The sequence below is a fragment of the Mixophyes fleayi genome, chromosome 4, assembly GCF_038048845.1.
Source record: "Mixophyes fleayi isolate aMixFle1 chromosome 4, aMixFle1.hap1, whole genome shotgun sequence".
In the NCBI taxonomy this organism is placed as follows: domain Eukaryota; kingdom Metazoa; phylum Chordata; class Amphibia; order Anura; family Limnodynastidae; genus Mixophyes; species Mixophyes fleayi.
The window spans coordinates 16,571,639-16,589,739 of NC_134405.1; the positions used below are offsets into that span (position 1 = coordinate 16,571,639).

Genomic DNA, 18,101 nt, shown 5'->3' on the forward strand with positions numbered 1-18,101 from the left:
CTTAACATACACTCACCCTCCTCGTTAATTTGGACCAAACCCCAATACAGAACCAAGCACTTAAACCATATCCCCACAGCTAAATTCTCTTTAACCATTTGGGATCGAGTGACACGAACTTATGAACTTCGTTCCCAATACCCGTTGCTTGTCTCACTATGGAACTCCTCTGATTTTCTCCCAGGGATAAACCATAAAGCCTTCCATTACTGGACTCGACATCTTCTTCTATTTCCATGGGACATTGCTCCCATGAACATCTTCCCTACATTTGCGGAACTTAAAAAAAGATACAATTTCCCCAACTCAATATTTTATCAATACCTGCAAATTAGACACTTTTACAACTCCCTACCTAAACCTGCCCTCACAGATCAGTGTTCTCCCCTTAGAATCACTCTGTAAACACCCAATCCCAACGAGAGGTATCATATCCACATTATACCAATTAATAAATAACTTTGGCCTTCCATCAAAAGAATCATAGGAACTCACATGGGAGAAAGACACAGGAGAAATTATAGATCCTAAAGAATGGACCAAAATTAGAACCAATCTGGCTAAAACCTCTATTTCTGTTTGAGTCAAAGAAAATTAATTCAAATATATAGTAGATGGTACTTGGTTCCATCGTGTCTTCATACTATATTCCCAGCCTCCTCGGACAGATGCTGGAGGGAGTGTGGTTGTAGAGGCTGCCTGCTGCACGTTTGGTGGTCCTGTCCCAAGATTATTATTATTATTATTATCTTTTATTTGTTGGGCGCCACAGGGTTTTCGCAGTGCCTTACATAATACGAACAGTAGACCACACAGGGTAAAACATTACAGAACAATAAACACTAAGTATCAATGCTTCGGAAACTCCGGGCAGACATATGGAGTGAGGGCGGAGCAGAAGAGTCGGTATGAAGACAGGAGGGGAGAGGGGCCCTGCTCATGCGAGCTTACATCCTAAGGGAGGGTGGACAAAACAGGCACGAAGGGAGGCAGTGATGCAAGGGAGGAAAAAGGGACCACAGGAGAGGGGGGAGAACAAGCAGAGTGGATAAGGGGTTAAGTGGATGGTTAATAATTTCATACTGGCAACAGGTCCATAAGTTAATATCCTCTATTACACATATTCAAATTCCTGGTACGCCGCTCTTTTCATCACTCCCTAGACCTCTCCATAATATACCCCGTCCAACCCAAAAGCTAATTAGACATATATTAATTGCAGCTAACTGCCTGGTTTTCCTCGCACTGGAAGAGCTCGATCCCACCCTCACTTACTGCGACTATAAATTCTATCTGGTCAACATACCGCTTGGAAAGTATAACCGCCACCCTCAACAATACTCCAATTCAATTCCATGCTTTGTGGAACCCTTGGACATCCTTTTATGAAGCAGAACCGCCCCTATCTACAGTTTGACATTCTCTTATATTAACTTATTATCTTCATACTTCCTTTTGATCGGAGATGACTGAATGACTAAATATATCAGCCTACTGTTCCAGTTACTATAGACAAATTCATTTACCACTATATCCCTCTCAGATACCTCTCTTCTCTTCCCCCTCAACCCCCTATATGTCTCCCCTAATCTCCAAGTTTTTTCTCTTTAAATTGTATACGCTAATACAACAGTTGGATATAGCTTCATTATATTTTACATGCTTTTATAAATGTTGTTAACATTATATCCTCATTTCCTTGCTAATATTTCATACTTGTAAACTTGACCAAATAAACAATAAAAAAATTTGTTTAAAAAAAAACCCTCTGTGTGAATTCAGATTAATTCTGCCTGCTGCAATACAGACTTTGGTTAGTAATCTTTTGTGTAGATTCAGCTTCATTCTATTTGCTGCTGTACAGATTCCATCTTTCACCTCCAGTGTGGATCCGGCTCTCAGCCTTTTCCTCTGACTCACCTACTGGCTATTTGGGGTAGTAGGTTACTTATCTGAGTCTTCCAACTTCTGGAGCCATCTCTGTGTCTCTGGGTACTGGCTTCTAGTTCCAGGCTTGACTCAGGTTCCGAGTTCCGAGATGTCTGGTGCTAGTTCCAGGCTTATAAAGCTCAGGAGGTAGTCACCCCGATAATCCGATGCCTGAGTTCTGAGCCTTCTCATTTTCAGTTTTGGTACTAGAACCATCTGAGTTTCTGGATCCTTGGAGGTACCGAGCCTCTGATCTTGGGTTCAGTCCCTCTGTTCCTGCATCCAAGTTCCAGTCCATCAGGTCCAGATTCCAGTCATTTATTTCAGTACAGAGTCCAGTCCAGAATCCTTTCTCCTAACATCTGGCATACAGTAATAGAGTACATGCTCCATGTGCAAGACCTTCATTCGGCGTCTTAGTTTCCACTTCATCCTACCACAGCTAGTCCCAAGGGTCCAAAGAAAGATCCCTGAAACCCTATTGCCATGACAGGTGGCAGTCATTGGCAGAGTACAGTGGGCAGCAATGAGTGTGGGTAGAGATGAGGTTGGAGATGTAGGGGGTAGGATTGGTTGAGAGCTTTGTAGGTGAGAGTGAGGCCATGGGGAGACAATGTAGAGACTAGCAGAGAGGTATAGCAGAGATAAATCTGCACAAGTGAAAAATATGGCAGGCATCAGCATAGAGGATAATGCAAGTTGGGAGTCGGGTAGGCCAGATAGAAGGAGGTTACAGTAATCAAGGCGGGAGATTACAAGGGAGTGAATAAGAGTTTTGGTGGCTTCCGTGATGAGAAAGGGCCACATCTTGGATGTATTCTGGAGGTGTAAGTACCAGGATTTTGAGAGCGACAGAATCTGAGGTTTGAAGGAAAGGGAGTAGTTGAGGATGATGCCTAGGCAGTGGACTAGAAGGACAGAAAGGATGGTAGTGTTATTCACAGAAAGAGAGAAGGGAGGATGTGAGGGAGTCCTGAAGTGGGGGGGATTAGTTGAGTCTTGGAAATATTGAATTTAACAAAGTGCTGGTACATCCAAGATGAGATGGGGGTAGTCAGCATCGATATGCTGACTACCACCGACAAATACATTGTTGTTTTAAAGATACCACATGGTATGAGATGATAATACTCTGGACGATCCTCTGATCTTAGTTGAGAAGCCTGAGCAAATTTGGGAGAGTTTCAAAATCAGATTTACTCTTACCCTATCAACAGCAATTATTTTTTTTTAAACAAAATTTGGCCATGCCTGGGATTATATGTATTATATTGGACTATTATTGAAAACACTAAGGAAAAATAAATATGCAAATCACCTCTGGATTAGAAAAAAATAGAATAAATATTTACATATACTTATCTGGCATCTTCATCTTGTCTTGGTCCGATGTTCCAGTGGGGGAAAAACACATGAACGATGCACTATTATAGGAATAATAATATTTAATAATAATAATACTTAATATTCATATTCGGAAAGGAAGAACTTGCAAATAAAATTGAAACTACAGTGTAATTGTATTATTTATTCAAAAGATATTAATATATTATTCTGCCAAACTACTGATGGCCTTTTTGAAAGCATTCTTGATGTCTTTATTTCTCAGACAATATATGATGGGATTAAGTAATGGAGTTACCACTGTGTAGAGCAATGATCTAATTTTGCTAAAGTATGTTGATTGTCCTCTAGTTGGAAAAACATACATAGATATCAGGGTTATATAAAAACTGGACACTGCAGTCAGGTGGGAGCTACAGGTGGAGAAGGTTTTCTGTCTTCCAGAAGCAGATGGAATCCTTAGTATAATAGAGATAATAAGAACATAAGATATAATGATGATTGTAAACGGGAAGACAATTACAGGATAACTAGAAATCATAGCATCTAATTCAACTATAAACGTATCTGAACAGGATATTTTTAATAGAGGAGAATAATCACAGAAAAAATGGTCAATAATATTAGGCCCACAAAACTCCAATGAACCTACTGATATTGTGTTAAAAAGTGGTATAACAATGCTCAAGATCCAAGTCATGATAATCAATTTTAGGCACAACTTACTGGTCATTACAGAAATATAACTGAAGGGTTTACAGATGGCCAAATATCTGTCATAAGACATCACTGTCAGAAGATAACACTGTAAACATTCTGCAAATGAGAAGAAAAAAAATTGAGCAATACACCCTATGAAAGACATTGTAGTCACCCCATTTAGGACAATGTGAAGCATGTTGGGGACTATGTCTGTGGTTAACATGATGTCGGACATAGAGAGTTGTGTGAGGAAGAAGTACATGGGAGAATGGAGGCTCTTGCTGTAGGCCACCAATATGATGATCAGGAGGTTCCCACATAATGTCACACAGTAAATCACAAGGACAAGAAGGAAGATCAAAACTTGTAGTGTGCGTAAATTCTGAAATCCCAAGATTATGAATTCAGTAGTGTTTACCTAAAATACAAATGGAGGAATTTATGTATTAATTCATTATTATCAATGTTTTCTTTAATACATTAGTGTTACGCTACCTCTTACTTTTTGCTTATATTTTTTGTGCAACTGTATTTCTTATATCTGCAGATGCTTTTGGTGCGTTAATCTCATTTGTCTATAAACAATGAAGATGAGCAACATTTTCAAAACTGTTTCAAAAATGTTTACCTTACTTAATTGACCACAAAGTTTTGTTGGGTGAATTTGACTATATATATGTGCAAAAATAGTGTGGAATAACATTCCGTGGAATGGTGAAACAAAAGTAGGACTCAGTCATTTTATTTTTGGAAATTTCAGATCTGCACAACGTTCTTCACCACTGTTGTTGTTCATCTCTATATCCTGGCTTTCTCAATTGTGAGAATATCACCGGTCTTCCTATAGGCAGCATGATTGTATGGAGCATATTCAGCAAGGACAATTAAAGACCTTTTGTTACTATTAATCAAATAAACCAGTCTCTGCTATCTGGTGTTGTTCCAGGGGATAGGGAAAGAGCACATTGAATTAATTTAGCTGTCAGAAAGTGTTAAATGAATTTCATGGAATTTTTACTGGGTGACTAAAACATGTGTCATAAAAATGATGCCATATATCACAATAATTTAATTAAAAAACTGCAAGACACAATTTGACTCAAGAATGGGGGGATAGATAAAAGGATGATTACAATGAGCAAAACATGTGGACCTTCACTGTCCCAGAAAATAAACCAGCATGTGTAAATATTTTGAAAATCAATTTAAAAATGTGTAAGGTGACAAGTGTAAAAAGTCACTTTGAAGTCAACCCTACAACCACATTAGGATCATTACCTTCATTTATTTAAACTTTTCATTTTTTTCTCCTGAAATACTGCCCACTTCAGCCTCATTAACGTAAAATAATAAACCACAGAAGTGCAAATGGCAGATAAAATATACATTTTTTTTCAAAGAATAGAATGATACACAGTATACACCACCTCTGAACACCATGTGACTTCCATTTCCCCTTGTAGAAAAGTCCTCTGTACACATCTGGAAACTATGGAAATGCTCCTACATTAATCTTCTTCACCCCTACGACCTCTTTTAAATTATTTCATCCCGCAAAATGAAATGACGATTTTGAACTTGGGTGCAAAATTAGGCCTATGAGTGCTCCTATCCATCACTTAGCAAGACCCAGCCAACTCCCATTGGGAAATTCAAATTTGGCTGCAAATTTATGCTCTTATTTATAAATCCATCAGGAACCCATCCATATGAAAGAAATCATGTGTGCTATGGATTTGCACCTTTTTATGGTCATACATGGCCTTTAGAGTATTATAGTCAATGGCATAAAGTATGTCGCTTTGCAGATAACACTAATATTCTTCCGATGTAGTAGAGATTTAGAGACAATAGAGTACAATAAAATATCAATAGTAAAAAGAGAAAAGGAAACTAGGAGTTTATATTTCTAATTACATGAATGTTAACAAAAAGTGAACCAAAGCAAATAGAAAACTTGGAGACTTCACCTTAAGTTTTGCATATTCCAATAAGTCATTAAAAACATATCTTAATGCAGAGAAGAACTACTGAATTGGTGGATGGCTACAAAAATAAACTGATTAGGAATTATAGAGCTTGCCATGTACATTTTAGAAAAAGAAGAACAGGGGTGATGCTATAAAAACATTGACATATATTATTAACAGAATTTAGATAGGAGCCAGGGGTAAACACAAATGTAATTTCTAGAACAAGAGGCCATATGAAACTGGAGGGATAGTGGAAAGCATCATAAAGAAGCATTAATTACAGAAGGGTTATTGATCCATGGATAAATAGATGTGTTAGGGATTAATGCAGTATAAGCATTATATATTGGGCAACTTCCACTACATAAAACAAACACAAAAACACTAAAATGTGCCTACACCAAATTCTATGCTTCTATTGTTTCACTCGGTCACACAGCAACTATTTATCCCTAGTTATACAGTGAGATATGGGATAGTAAATATAATATATAAATTGGCTGAATAGTAGAACGATCAGTCAGTACTGAGCAGTGGAATTTGTACCCTAAAGAATCTTTGATACCTCTTTGGCTGTTGGCGTCATTGTGAGCGATAGTGGATGCTACATGTTGTTATACTGAATAAATATCCTACTGGTCTCATTACTGGTGATCCACTCTTGTCTAATGATGCCTATATTCAAGATCTGAATTCTAAAACTTTGCAGCGCTCTCTAGAATCCCTCTTTATAAATAATACATAAAATAAGATTGAAAATAATTTAATAGAAAACTATATATTAATAAAATACATACATAAATACAACGCAATGCAGAAATATATCTAATAAAACCACATAGACTCTTGAAAAAATTCTAAAGGGACGCCCCCCTGCAGAAAAAGTCTGTACCCATTGATTTCAATTACAAAACAGTCATATGGAAATAAACAGCCAAGCACCAAAATGAGCTACAATAATTTTAAAGTTATTTTATGTATTATTTGTATAGAGGGATCCCAGAGAGTGCTGCAAAGTTTTAAAATTCAATATTTATGGTAGGAGGTTGTGATGGTCTTCGTTTTTTGCAGCAGCCAGAGTTTTTCTCATTATTGATATTATATTGTATTATCAGTATAGTATTATATTGATTTTTCTTGATTATCATCCTTACCTCTTTGCGCCTAGTAATTTAGTTACATATCTATTTTCAAGTTTTACTAGAACATTGTATTTATTTAGCTTTTTTTTCTGTCTGTAGCGGGTGACAATAGACAAATAACTCACCTTAGAATTAAGCAGCATGTCTTGAAATTGAATTGACGCCAGGCCAGTTTTCTCTTCACTGTGAAAGCGATGTATGTGGTTATTTATTAAAAAAAAATATATAATACTATTCCGCCTTGCATCTCACTACTGCTATGATTATTTCTGCAGCATCAGTGCAATAAAAATAACATTAGTGTGATGGTTAAGGGTTAATGCAAAATATTGTTAGCATGTGAGGAAATGAAATTGGAAACTAATTGTCTTTACCAAGTACTATCAAGTAGAAAACCTAATTTGTCATAAAATATATAAAAAATGTAACTTTTGCTTTTATGTATAAGACACATTTGTAAAAAAAAATCTAAATTATTATTTGATTGAACAAAGATGTTTTAAGACCTGTGTAAACTAAACCTAATAAAATATACACATATACATATATATATTGTGCAGGTGACTGTTGAGATGGATCAGAAAATTAAATGGATTTTTTTCAACCTCAACTGTAAACAACAACATATATTTGACAGGTAAATACTAAGCAGGAGTGGTATAGTGCATATGTTTCAGATGGAATCCTTCTGTAGTTCTATTAAACATGTCTGTATAATAACCAGACTTTATATAAAAAAGGATTATAAGAAAAGATCACACAGCTGATAAATCTGACAGTTAAAGATAATTCTGTATGTATCCAATGCCCTTTACATGTACAGCCTTGTGCAGATTTCCATTTAACTGTCAATGCTGTAAATGAGTCACATTGTCATAATATATATATACTTTGCACGGTCAAGTGAATTACTGTATAAATTACTAAAGAGTCTCTGGAGATTCCTCTTACATCCTCATATGTGTTCTTTTAATGAAACCCTAATGACAAGAAATTTTAGGTTGTCTCAAAAACTTTAAGAGTTATTTGCTGGCAAAGTACAAAGTTAAAAATATATAGCAAGGTATATATATGAACATATCAGCCCTCGACTTTCATTATACAATGGACAATGGACTAATCAATGCTACTTCTTGATTGGATGTTACGGTTTCCGCAAGCTTGCACATTTAATTTTTTGTTAGTAAATACCCACCCTCTGTCTATAATTTAATGATATATAACATCAAACATGCTTTTTAATAAATAGTCCTGGCATCGTATGGCCTGTCATCAGAATGGGATGGGCCCACTTCTTTGGCGTCTCCAAATTCAGATCTGTTTGCATTGACAGATTTTCCTAGCTACAATTTAATTATTTGCAGTGAGGGTGCACCATGTGTTTGGACAATTTTAGGGCCATAAAAAAGTGTTAACCTACTGCTTCCACATACTTTCATATTACAGGGCTCTAGCTGGGGGAGGAAAAGGGGATAGTCATCAGCTGTAGGGAGTCGGAGACATTAGGGACATCTGAGGAAGGGAGTCATAAAAACTGGGCCATGGGTCTTAGAAGAACGGTGGGTAGAAATGTCAGGTGAGACCGGGGCTACACAGAGAAGAGGCTGATGGGGCACATTACATGTACAGCCAGAGAGACCAGATTTGGTGGAACTTGTGCTATGTCCCAGAGGTGGAAGGTGATTTTCTCCATGTTAGTGATGAGACATATATAGGATTTCAGAGAAGAGACATGGGACGGGACTAAGCTTTTTCATAGTTTGGTGATCAGGTACCTCGTGGCCACCAAGGCACATAAAGCCAGTTTAGCTGAGAGGACATCAATGTCTTGCAGAGGGTAGCAGAGGAGGAAGGACCAAGGATCTTTTTGACCGCAGGCCTGCCATAGTAGGTTTTGTACACATTTTCACTAATTCATTTAGATATGTAGTTGGAGGCCACATTTAAACTGATGGTCTCCCAGCAGTCCTCCTCCAGGGGTTGGGCCTGGTTCAATCACCTATTCCCGTTTGTGGCCATTCCCAGGGACCAGCAGATTTTCTAGAAGTATGTTATACAGAGAAGAAATCATGCCCCTCCCCAATGGGTATGAAAGGCAGAGAATCTCAAACTAGGAGAGCATAAGAGGCGGGTTGCAGAGCAGGAGAAATTGAAGGAACTGCCTGATTTGCATAAGAGGCAGATAAGAGGCAGATGGAGATCAGGGAAATTGGAGAGAAGACTGTTAAATGTCAGAGGTTTACCCTGATCAAGGGCGTCTCTGGCACATCTGATGCCTGAATCAACCCAGTACATAAAAAAGAACAGAGACATACCAAGTGGGATGGTGAGGATTGCCACAGAGGTGTGATGGATAGAGGGAATTGGGGAAAGAGAGAAGGAACTTACAGGTCTCCCAGCTCTGAGCAGCGAACAGCAGGGTAGGCACGCATCTAATCCGGGCATCTCTAGGAATTTGACGTAGGCCCCAAAAGCCAGACAGGTCTGGAAGAGAATGAAAAGGAGGTTAGCATTGAGCTGAGATGGGCTACCCAATAATAGGCTCTGAGGTCAGGAAATCCCCAATTTTTACGGGTTTTTTGAGTGGTGCTGGATGGATTCTGGGAGATCTGCCCAGCCATTTAGATCGCCCAATTCATGACCTTTTGGAAGTCAAAAAATCCTGGAACAGCACAATCACAAATATGGATGGGGCTTCCCATATAAATTCTAAGGACCTGAGTCATTAAGGAGAGCAAAGCATAAAAAAGGAGTAACTTTGCATCTGGGCAAAACCATATTGCATTGGAGGGGGAGGTAAATTTAAAATGTGATGGCAGATTTATATTTGGGATAGGGCATGTCATAGATCAACTTTAAATTTCAATGTACAAATAAGCTATCAAGTATTTGTGTGCTACATGAAAAACCAGCCAGTATTTTCCTTATGTGCAAAATAATAATCTAATTTGCACCCCTTGCATTGCAACATGGTTTTGTCCAGAAAACTTGAGTAAGAAAACTTACTCAATTTTTTGCTTAACTTTCCTTAATGAATCAGACCAATGTGTCTAGCACATATTTTCAAATGTTTTTAATGTATGATGCTTTGAATCTCTGTATGTCTTTCCATTCACCCACTTATGCTACTTACAAGACTTGGCTCCCGAATGTATATTCTGAAGTCTCACTTGGTGTCTCTGATCAGTCTGCAGATTTAGACATTTATACTACCAGACTCTTAGCTAAGTGAAGGGCTATTATATTGGTGTAGCTGGGGCCTCAATCCTTGAACTTCTCTTAATAGCTGCCCAATATTGTTCTTCTACATGAAAAAACAGTCAATATTTAATTTATGTGCAAAACAGAATACTAATTTGCACCCCTTGAATTGTAACATGGTTTTGTCCAGGAGACTGAAATAAGAAGTTTCTTAAGTTAAGATCCCTAAGGAATCAGGCCCAAAGTTTCTACTCTTTTCTTTTTACTCTACCTCCTGTCCTCTCTATCCCATACCCTCACAATTTGGTAGGTCCCTGTCTCCTGTGCTCATTCCACCTCTAACTAAAATCTGTAATCTCTCTCTCTCTACTAGTATTTTGCCATCACTTTTCAAGTATGCAGTGATTAATCCTATTTTGAATAAACAAAATTCTGAACAAAACTCTCTCTCAAATTCCCGCTCCATTTCCCAGCTTCCATGCCCCTCCAAGCTTCTCGAGAGAATTGCCTACACACATCTCAAACACTTTCTTATAGCAAACAACCCATTGGATTCTCTTTAATCAGGCTATCGCTCTCAACACTCTACAGAGACTGTGCTGACCAAGGTTGTCAATGATTTGATCACAGCAAAAACTGAAGGCCATTATTCTCTTCTATTTTTTCTGGATCTCTCTGCTGCATTTGACACTGTTGACCACTCTCTCCTCATACAAATGCTACAATCCCAAGGTCTTGAAGGCAATTTCCTACCCTGGTTCTCATTCAACCTATCTAATCGCTCTTTCAGTGTTAATTTCTCTGGACCCAGCTCTACTGCGCTATCTTTATCAGTTAGAGTACCAGAAGGCTCAGTCCTAGGTCCTCTGGTAATCTCAATTTTTGCTACTTCTCTTGGAAAACTAATAAGCTCCTTTGGATTTCAGTATCATATCTATGCGGATTTATACACAAACCTATCAATCCTCTCCTGATCTCTCACAGTCTGTGTTGTCTCACATTACTGACTGTCTTTCTGCCATTTCATCTTGGATGTCTTCTCGCCAACTCAAACTCAATCTTTCAAAAACTGAATTATTAATATTCCCATCCAAAAACAGAAGCTTCCTGCCTGACATTTCTATTTCTGTTGATACTATGACCATAAATCCCACCCCGCAAGCTTGCTGCCTAGGTATAATCCTTGACTCACAAATTTCCTTTGTTCCCCACATCGACTCTATATCTAAATCATATTACATACATCTAAAGAACATTTCAAGAATACACACATATCTCACACAAAACACTGCAAAAACCTTAATTCATGCTCTCATCATCTTCCGCATTGACTTGCAATTCCCTCCTTACTGGGCTTCCCAAAATCAAACATGAACTGCTACAATCTATTTTGCACACAGCGGCTAGATTGAGTTTCGTTGAAAACGGTTCTTCCTCTGCTGAGCCACTCTGTCAGTCTCTACGTTGGTTGCCTATTTTTCAACGAATAAAATATAAAATTCTTCTACTAACATACAAGGTCGTCAACAAAATTGCACCGACATACATCTTCTCACTTGTCTCAAAATATCTCCGAACTCGACACCTCCGTTCTGCACAAGATCTGAGTCTTTCTTCCACTCTCATCACATCCTATCATTCCCAGTTACAGGACTTTTTTTTAAGCTGCATCCATTTTGTGGAATTCCCTCCATCGCACAATAAGATATTCTTCTAGTCTTCAAACCTTTAAGTGTTCTCTGAAAACCTACCTCTTCAGACAAGCTTATAATATTCCTCTACCACCCTTTTAATCTCCCTAAGTCACCCTATTACCACCCTCTACACAGCTAAAACAAAACCAACATTTACAGTAACAAAGAACCAATTTGTGTAAGTTAGGGCACTCTTAGGATATGAATAATATAAAACACGTTTAAACCAACGTGACTGATCCCACAGCCTACTCAATACTTTTTACCTTTGTAGTCTAGCTGGACCAATGTGCAATATAATGTAGTATGTGCCCTTGTGTTTCAAACTCCCATTGTCCTGTAGATTGTAAGCTTGCGAGCAGGGTTCTCTTACCTCTCTGTATTACCCAGTATTGTTTTAATAATGTTTGTCCCCATTTACAAAGCGCTACGGAATTTGCTGGCGCTATATAAATAAATGTTGATGATGATGATAATGATGATGATTGCTAAGTTAGAGCAACCCTTCTTTTCTCAGCACCAGAGCTCCCTAAGCTACGAAAAAGTTTTTTTTACGTTACAGGGTCAACTGAATTTTATCCTCTCTTGAGAGGGCTGTCAAATTGTTTAAATGACTTTGGCAAAGATTTATGATAAAAAAGATAAGGCGGACTCTATTTTGGCAAAAGTTTTAGAAAAAAAACTCGGAACTTTGAGTGGGCAGGTAATTTATGACCCAGAGGTGATTGAAAAATAATTTCACAATAATAATTTCACAACTTGTACTCCTGGCTGTAATCATGGATCTTCTCCAAACCAATTGAGGATCTCTTGCACTCATGAAAGTAGCCTCTACTCCGGGTCTACCTACATTTTATTATAAATATTTTACTGGTATCCTTGTCCCTTATAAAAGCTTGTTGTTTAATTTGATCATAGAGGGCGATTTTTTTGATTCTGCTACTACTTCTCTGTACTAAATGTCAACCTGAAGATTTTTATAAAACTTCTAGCCACCAGACCAATATTGTTCTGCCTTCTCTGATCCACCCATAGGGTTGCGGACAACATCACTCAAATCATAAACTTGATCCACTATATGAAAAGTGCAAGTAGCCTTCTTTATTTCTTTCCCTAGATGACAAAAATGCATTCAACCATTTTGGTTGGACCATTATTAGCAAAGATCTTGCCTGTTAAGGACTTTTAGAGGAAGTTTCTTACTGGTATCTCAGTTTTATATCACAATTCATCTGCTTCTGTCAAGTTGAATGGGTGTGCTTTTCCTTTATTCCCCATAAAAAAATGGCACCAGGAAGGAGTGACCTCTTTTCCCACTTACATATGCTTGGATATATGAAGATCCATTATAATACCCACTATAGATGACCGGTGGCAGCGCACTGCCAACACTGACTCTGTATGGGGATTCATCGCAATACTAACAACAGACGATAGGTGGCAGGGCACCATCAACCCTAGTATGCTGGTTGTTGTAGTTCACTTACTACAACCAGCATCTGCTAGTAGTCAAGTTAATAAGATCTAAGAGATCCCACCTGTATGTAGGTTTTCTAAAGCCCTCGCTCCCACAAAGTTTTACACGTACAACAGTTGGAATTTGGGTTTCTCTATTGATGCTTCAAAGAGAAATGTTTTGATGCCTGTACATTGACTTCAGCTTTGTTCCCGATTATTCTACCTTATCCAACCCATCAAATTAATATATGTTCCTCACGATTCTACCTTTTCCAACCCATTTATGTCAGCTTCATCCCTCATGATTCTATCTTCTCCAACCCATAGACTTCAGCTTTGTCACAACCTATCCTTGCAGAAATAAGCAGCTTGGCCAGACAAGTGGTTATTCCCTGAGAGCAACCAACACTGTGACATTTTGCTTACATCAAAACATGGACCATGCTGAGGTGGAACTACAGTGTGACACTTTGCAAAACCACTCAGCTATACAGAAAGCAAAGATTGGCATACTGATGCATGGAGTCCTTGTTGCCAATGCCCGCTATGAGTTATTAGTCAGCCACTGAACAAATGAATTTTGTTAGGGATTATAAAAATGTCCCCACCTTTGCATTGTTATGGCAGTTCTGGTGGGTGCAGGGAATGCCTGACCCAGATGTGTCTACAGTTCAAGCTTCTTATAGCCTCATTCTACACAGAGCAGATAATGATCTCGAATGTTATCTTTCTGCTTACTGACTAGGCTTTGGCCTGGGCCACACCACTCCACGATAAAGAAGATCCATTTATGGGTAACAGAGAGGAGCTTTTGACCATGCTGAAGCTAATCAAGCAACATGGTTGCTCAGTTGTCCAATATTATTATTATTATTATTATTATTATTATTGATTATATATAGAGCGCTACCAATCACACAGTGCTGTGCAGATCCACAGATTTGTAGCAGATTATTTCTCCCATTGAGTGTAGACCTTTCATACAAAGTACTTTAGCTCAGATTATTTATTAATAACAGCTTTTTATATAGCACCTACAAATTACACTGCATTACAGAGAACATTTCATCATTCACATTAGTTCTTGTCCAGTGGAGCTTACATACTACAGATTCAAGGATTGTTTTAATAAAGGAAAAAATGAGACATTTACCCTGGGTACACCATTAGACTTCTTTACCCCTAATCATTATAGCTACAGATAAAGGTATATGTAGGCGAGAAACCCATTATTTTCAAAATGATGTTAGTGATTTTGCCATCACCACCATAAGTAATAAGGAATTCCACAAGTTAACCATCCTTACAGTAAAGAACCCTTTCTTATGCTTATGGTGAAACTGTCTTTCCTTGTTTCTCTCTGACACATTGTGCTCTGTAAGGCACTTGGCTCAAAAAGTTCATTAGATCAATCTTTACCTTCTTATTGAGAATACAGTTTTTATTCTTATTAACTAGGTCCATTTTTAGGCACATTTTTCCAAAGTATACAAAGCTGTTTTTCTTACTTCTCTTTCTAATGTATCACTTAATTAATAAATGTGTCTACCTCTTAATCATCTCAAGATTTCCTATAGCAGTTTAACACTGAGATGCCCAAAACTGTACCCCATATTCAAAATGTAGTCTAACTAGTGACACATACAATGTTAACACTATGATTACATCTTTTACATTTATGTCCTGTTTTATGCATTACAGGACTATATTTACCTTTTCCACTGTCACCTATTCACCTTTCTGTCACTTAGTACTTCTAACTCATTTTCCGTCTCATTTTTCAATAGTAATACCATGGCCTAAGTGCAAATTTCTATATTGATCTACATTTAAATTAATCTGCCATATTGTGGCCCAGTTTGCGGTTTGTCTAAAGCTTTCTGTAGCAAGTTACTTTTCTGTTATGTGTTAACTATCCAACATATCTTAGGGTCATCAGGAAATATGAACACCTTACATTCTAGTTGTACAAATAATATTAGGGCGCTAGATAGGACCTATAAGATAATTACAGCTGCCCCTGAACGCTAGGATGCAAACCTAGACCAAAAGACAAATAGACATAAAACAGATATAGAGGCGCTAGTAATTACTTGATTAAAAAATTATTGACATTTATTGTTATAAACACACACCAGGAACATATATTCCCTAAATAGGGATTTTAACAAAAAGGCTCCTATACCTTGGGTAGAGCAGGTAAAAAATCACAGCACTATCAGCTATGAGCACTCGGACAGTTATTTGAAATGACAACCAGTATTAATAAAAGTCAATAAACTCCATAGATGAATTGAATGAAAGTGGGGATGACACAACTTGTTAGGAACTCATATAGTGTAGAGTATCATGTTAGACTCTTGCTGAAATACATGTCCAGATGGTATAGCAAACACCATATATGAGTTCTCACATTGCCGTTTATGCAATGGTATAATTTATCAAACCGGCATCATCTCCGCATGAGAGACCACCAGGGAAAGAAACACAATATCAATGGTTTGAAAAGAAAAAAGGGGGCAGTGCACCCTTGATCTTAATACAAGCTGGATCTCTTCTGGTGAAATTTGATACAATTAGATCACCATCTTCAGTATAAGAAGAGCTAACCACCTTACATTCTAGGCCATCTACAATAAAAAACAAAAAGATTAACAAAACAGGGTCTAAAACTGACCCTTATGACAAACCACTAATACTGTCAGCCCAGCCCAGTAGGCTCCATTTATCACTACCTGATGTCCTGACTTCTGAGCATTGGAAAATTCCCACAGTATAAATAAAACTGCAAATCGTAAGGATAGTATTAGGGAATTATGTGGGCAATTAATTGGTGAATTAGGGTTGCATTTGTCTTTGTCTTGTATTTCTATTAAAGGTATTTTACAGGTCCCAGAGGGGCCTTGGATGCCAGGGCATGATGGCACTTGTTGTTGTACAAATGCCACCATACCCTGTCAGCCACGGGGATGGGGGTGCTTGTTGTGTTACAAGCCCCAGAATACAAAACCACTTTAAGGAATCCAGGTGGCAGGGATTGCTGGGGCCAGTAGAGCACCATACCAAAACATAGTTTTCTCACTTTAACTTTTTACTACCCCCTCATCCACCACACCAGGGTTGTAGGATGAGCCCTGGGGTTTTCATACAGGGCTGGTTTACCGTGGTGAGCCCCTATGGATTTCAGCCCCATGCTGAATGTCCTAGGATGGTTGTCACAATTGCTAGGTGACCCCACTGCTGGTTTCACTGCTATAGTGCGAACATCCCTGGATGGCACAGACTAGTGCTGGTGTCAGTATTTTGGGGGTACCCCGTGCTTTTAGTCACCCTGATATTGCCAATGACAATCTAGACTAGCAGCGATAGTGCTGACAGTTTTGTTTTTTTGGGAGGGCATGCGTTTTTTTAAATGATTTGTCTATTTGACATAAATTAAGACACACTGCATATGACTGCCATCAGCATAACATTGATGGTAATGATGACTGTTGTCTCTGCAGCATGATATATTTAAACGCATATAGCATATTATACGATATAATACTTTATATAGTATATATGTTATATACTATATGATATATAAAATATATAATCTTGAGCTGGCATTATTATTATTATTATCTTTGACTTATAAGGCGCCACAAAGGGTCTGCAGCGCCGTACATTACATATACAGAAAACAGAACCAAGACACAACATGATACACAAATATATACAAACACAGGTGACAGGGTAAAGCAAATCAGATTATATCTGACAGATAGTGAAAGGGATGGTAGAAATCAGCAAGAAGAAGGCCGAAGGCCGAAGATTTATAAAACAGGGAAAACAGGGCTAGCGAAGCAGGCCAAGAGGTACAGATGGTGAAGGAACAGTAGAAGGAGCACACAAGGAAAGAGGGCCCTGCTCATGAGAGCTAACAACCTAAAGGGAAGGGAGACACATAAAGGGTGGTACTAACTAGGGGAGAGAGCCAGGACAAGAAAGTTAGGAGGACTGATAGACTTGAATAAAGAAATGAGTCTTAAGGGCACGCTTGAAGCCTTTGAGAGTAGATGCAAACCTGATGGAACGTGGAAGATCATTCCACAGCAGGAGCGCAAAGTCCTGAAGACGAGAGTGAGAGGAGGTGATCAGTGAAGTAGTGAGGCGGCGGTCAGAGGCAGAGCGGAGGGGGCGGGTAGGAGTGTAGCCATACTTTTATAACTGCCAGTATGTTTACATTTTATGAAGATAAGCGACTTCCGGTTTCAAATGCAGGTCTGCAGTAACAGAGATTGCACAATATGACAATACAGGCTGACAATGCCAGGTCTGATCCATAATGATCTCAACTGACCACCGATCTACACACTACACACTTTCACATTGACATTTGTCTGCATAAGTTTTAACAAATCTATAAGCTGTTGTTTGTTCTTTAGCATGGGAAGTGAAATGACAGACTCTGATTGGTTGTTGGGTTACAGCATATTTGCATACATTGCTCAGTTTTATTAAATAGACCCCTTAAGTTGTTAAATTCAATATTTTGCACCTTTTCATATTAGAATGCCTTTCTGTGCCCATTCTCTACACTGACCCTTTTTCTTCTTTCCTGGTAATTTGACAGAGGTAGCTCCACTGGTGATCAACTCTATGGTATCTTGATGACA

The 18,101-nt window shown here is 38.2% G+C and overlaps 1 protein-coding gene across 1 annotated transcript; it reads right to left on the reverse strand.

Annotated features, from left to right (window-relative positions):
- Positions 1–3,478: 3,478 nt before the first annotated feature.
- Positions 3,479–6,534, reverse strand: LOC142150478 (olfactory receptor 11L1-like). The gene is made up of 2 exons (XM_075205674.1): positions 6,514–6,534; positions 3,479–4,393 (listed from the first exon to the last, which is right to left on the reverse strand). Exons 1-2 carry the CDS (start codon positions 6,532–6,534, stop codon positions 3,479–3,481), a joined length of 936 nt encoding a protein of 311 aa, XP_075061775.1.
- Positions 6,535–18,101: the final 11,567 nt, after the last annotated feature.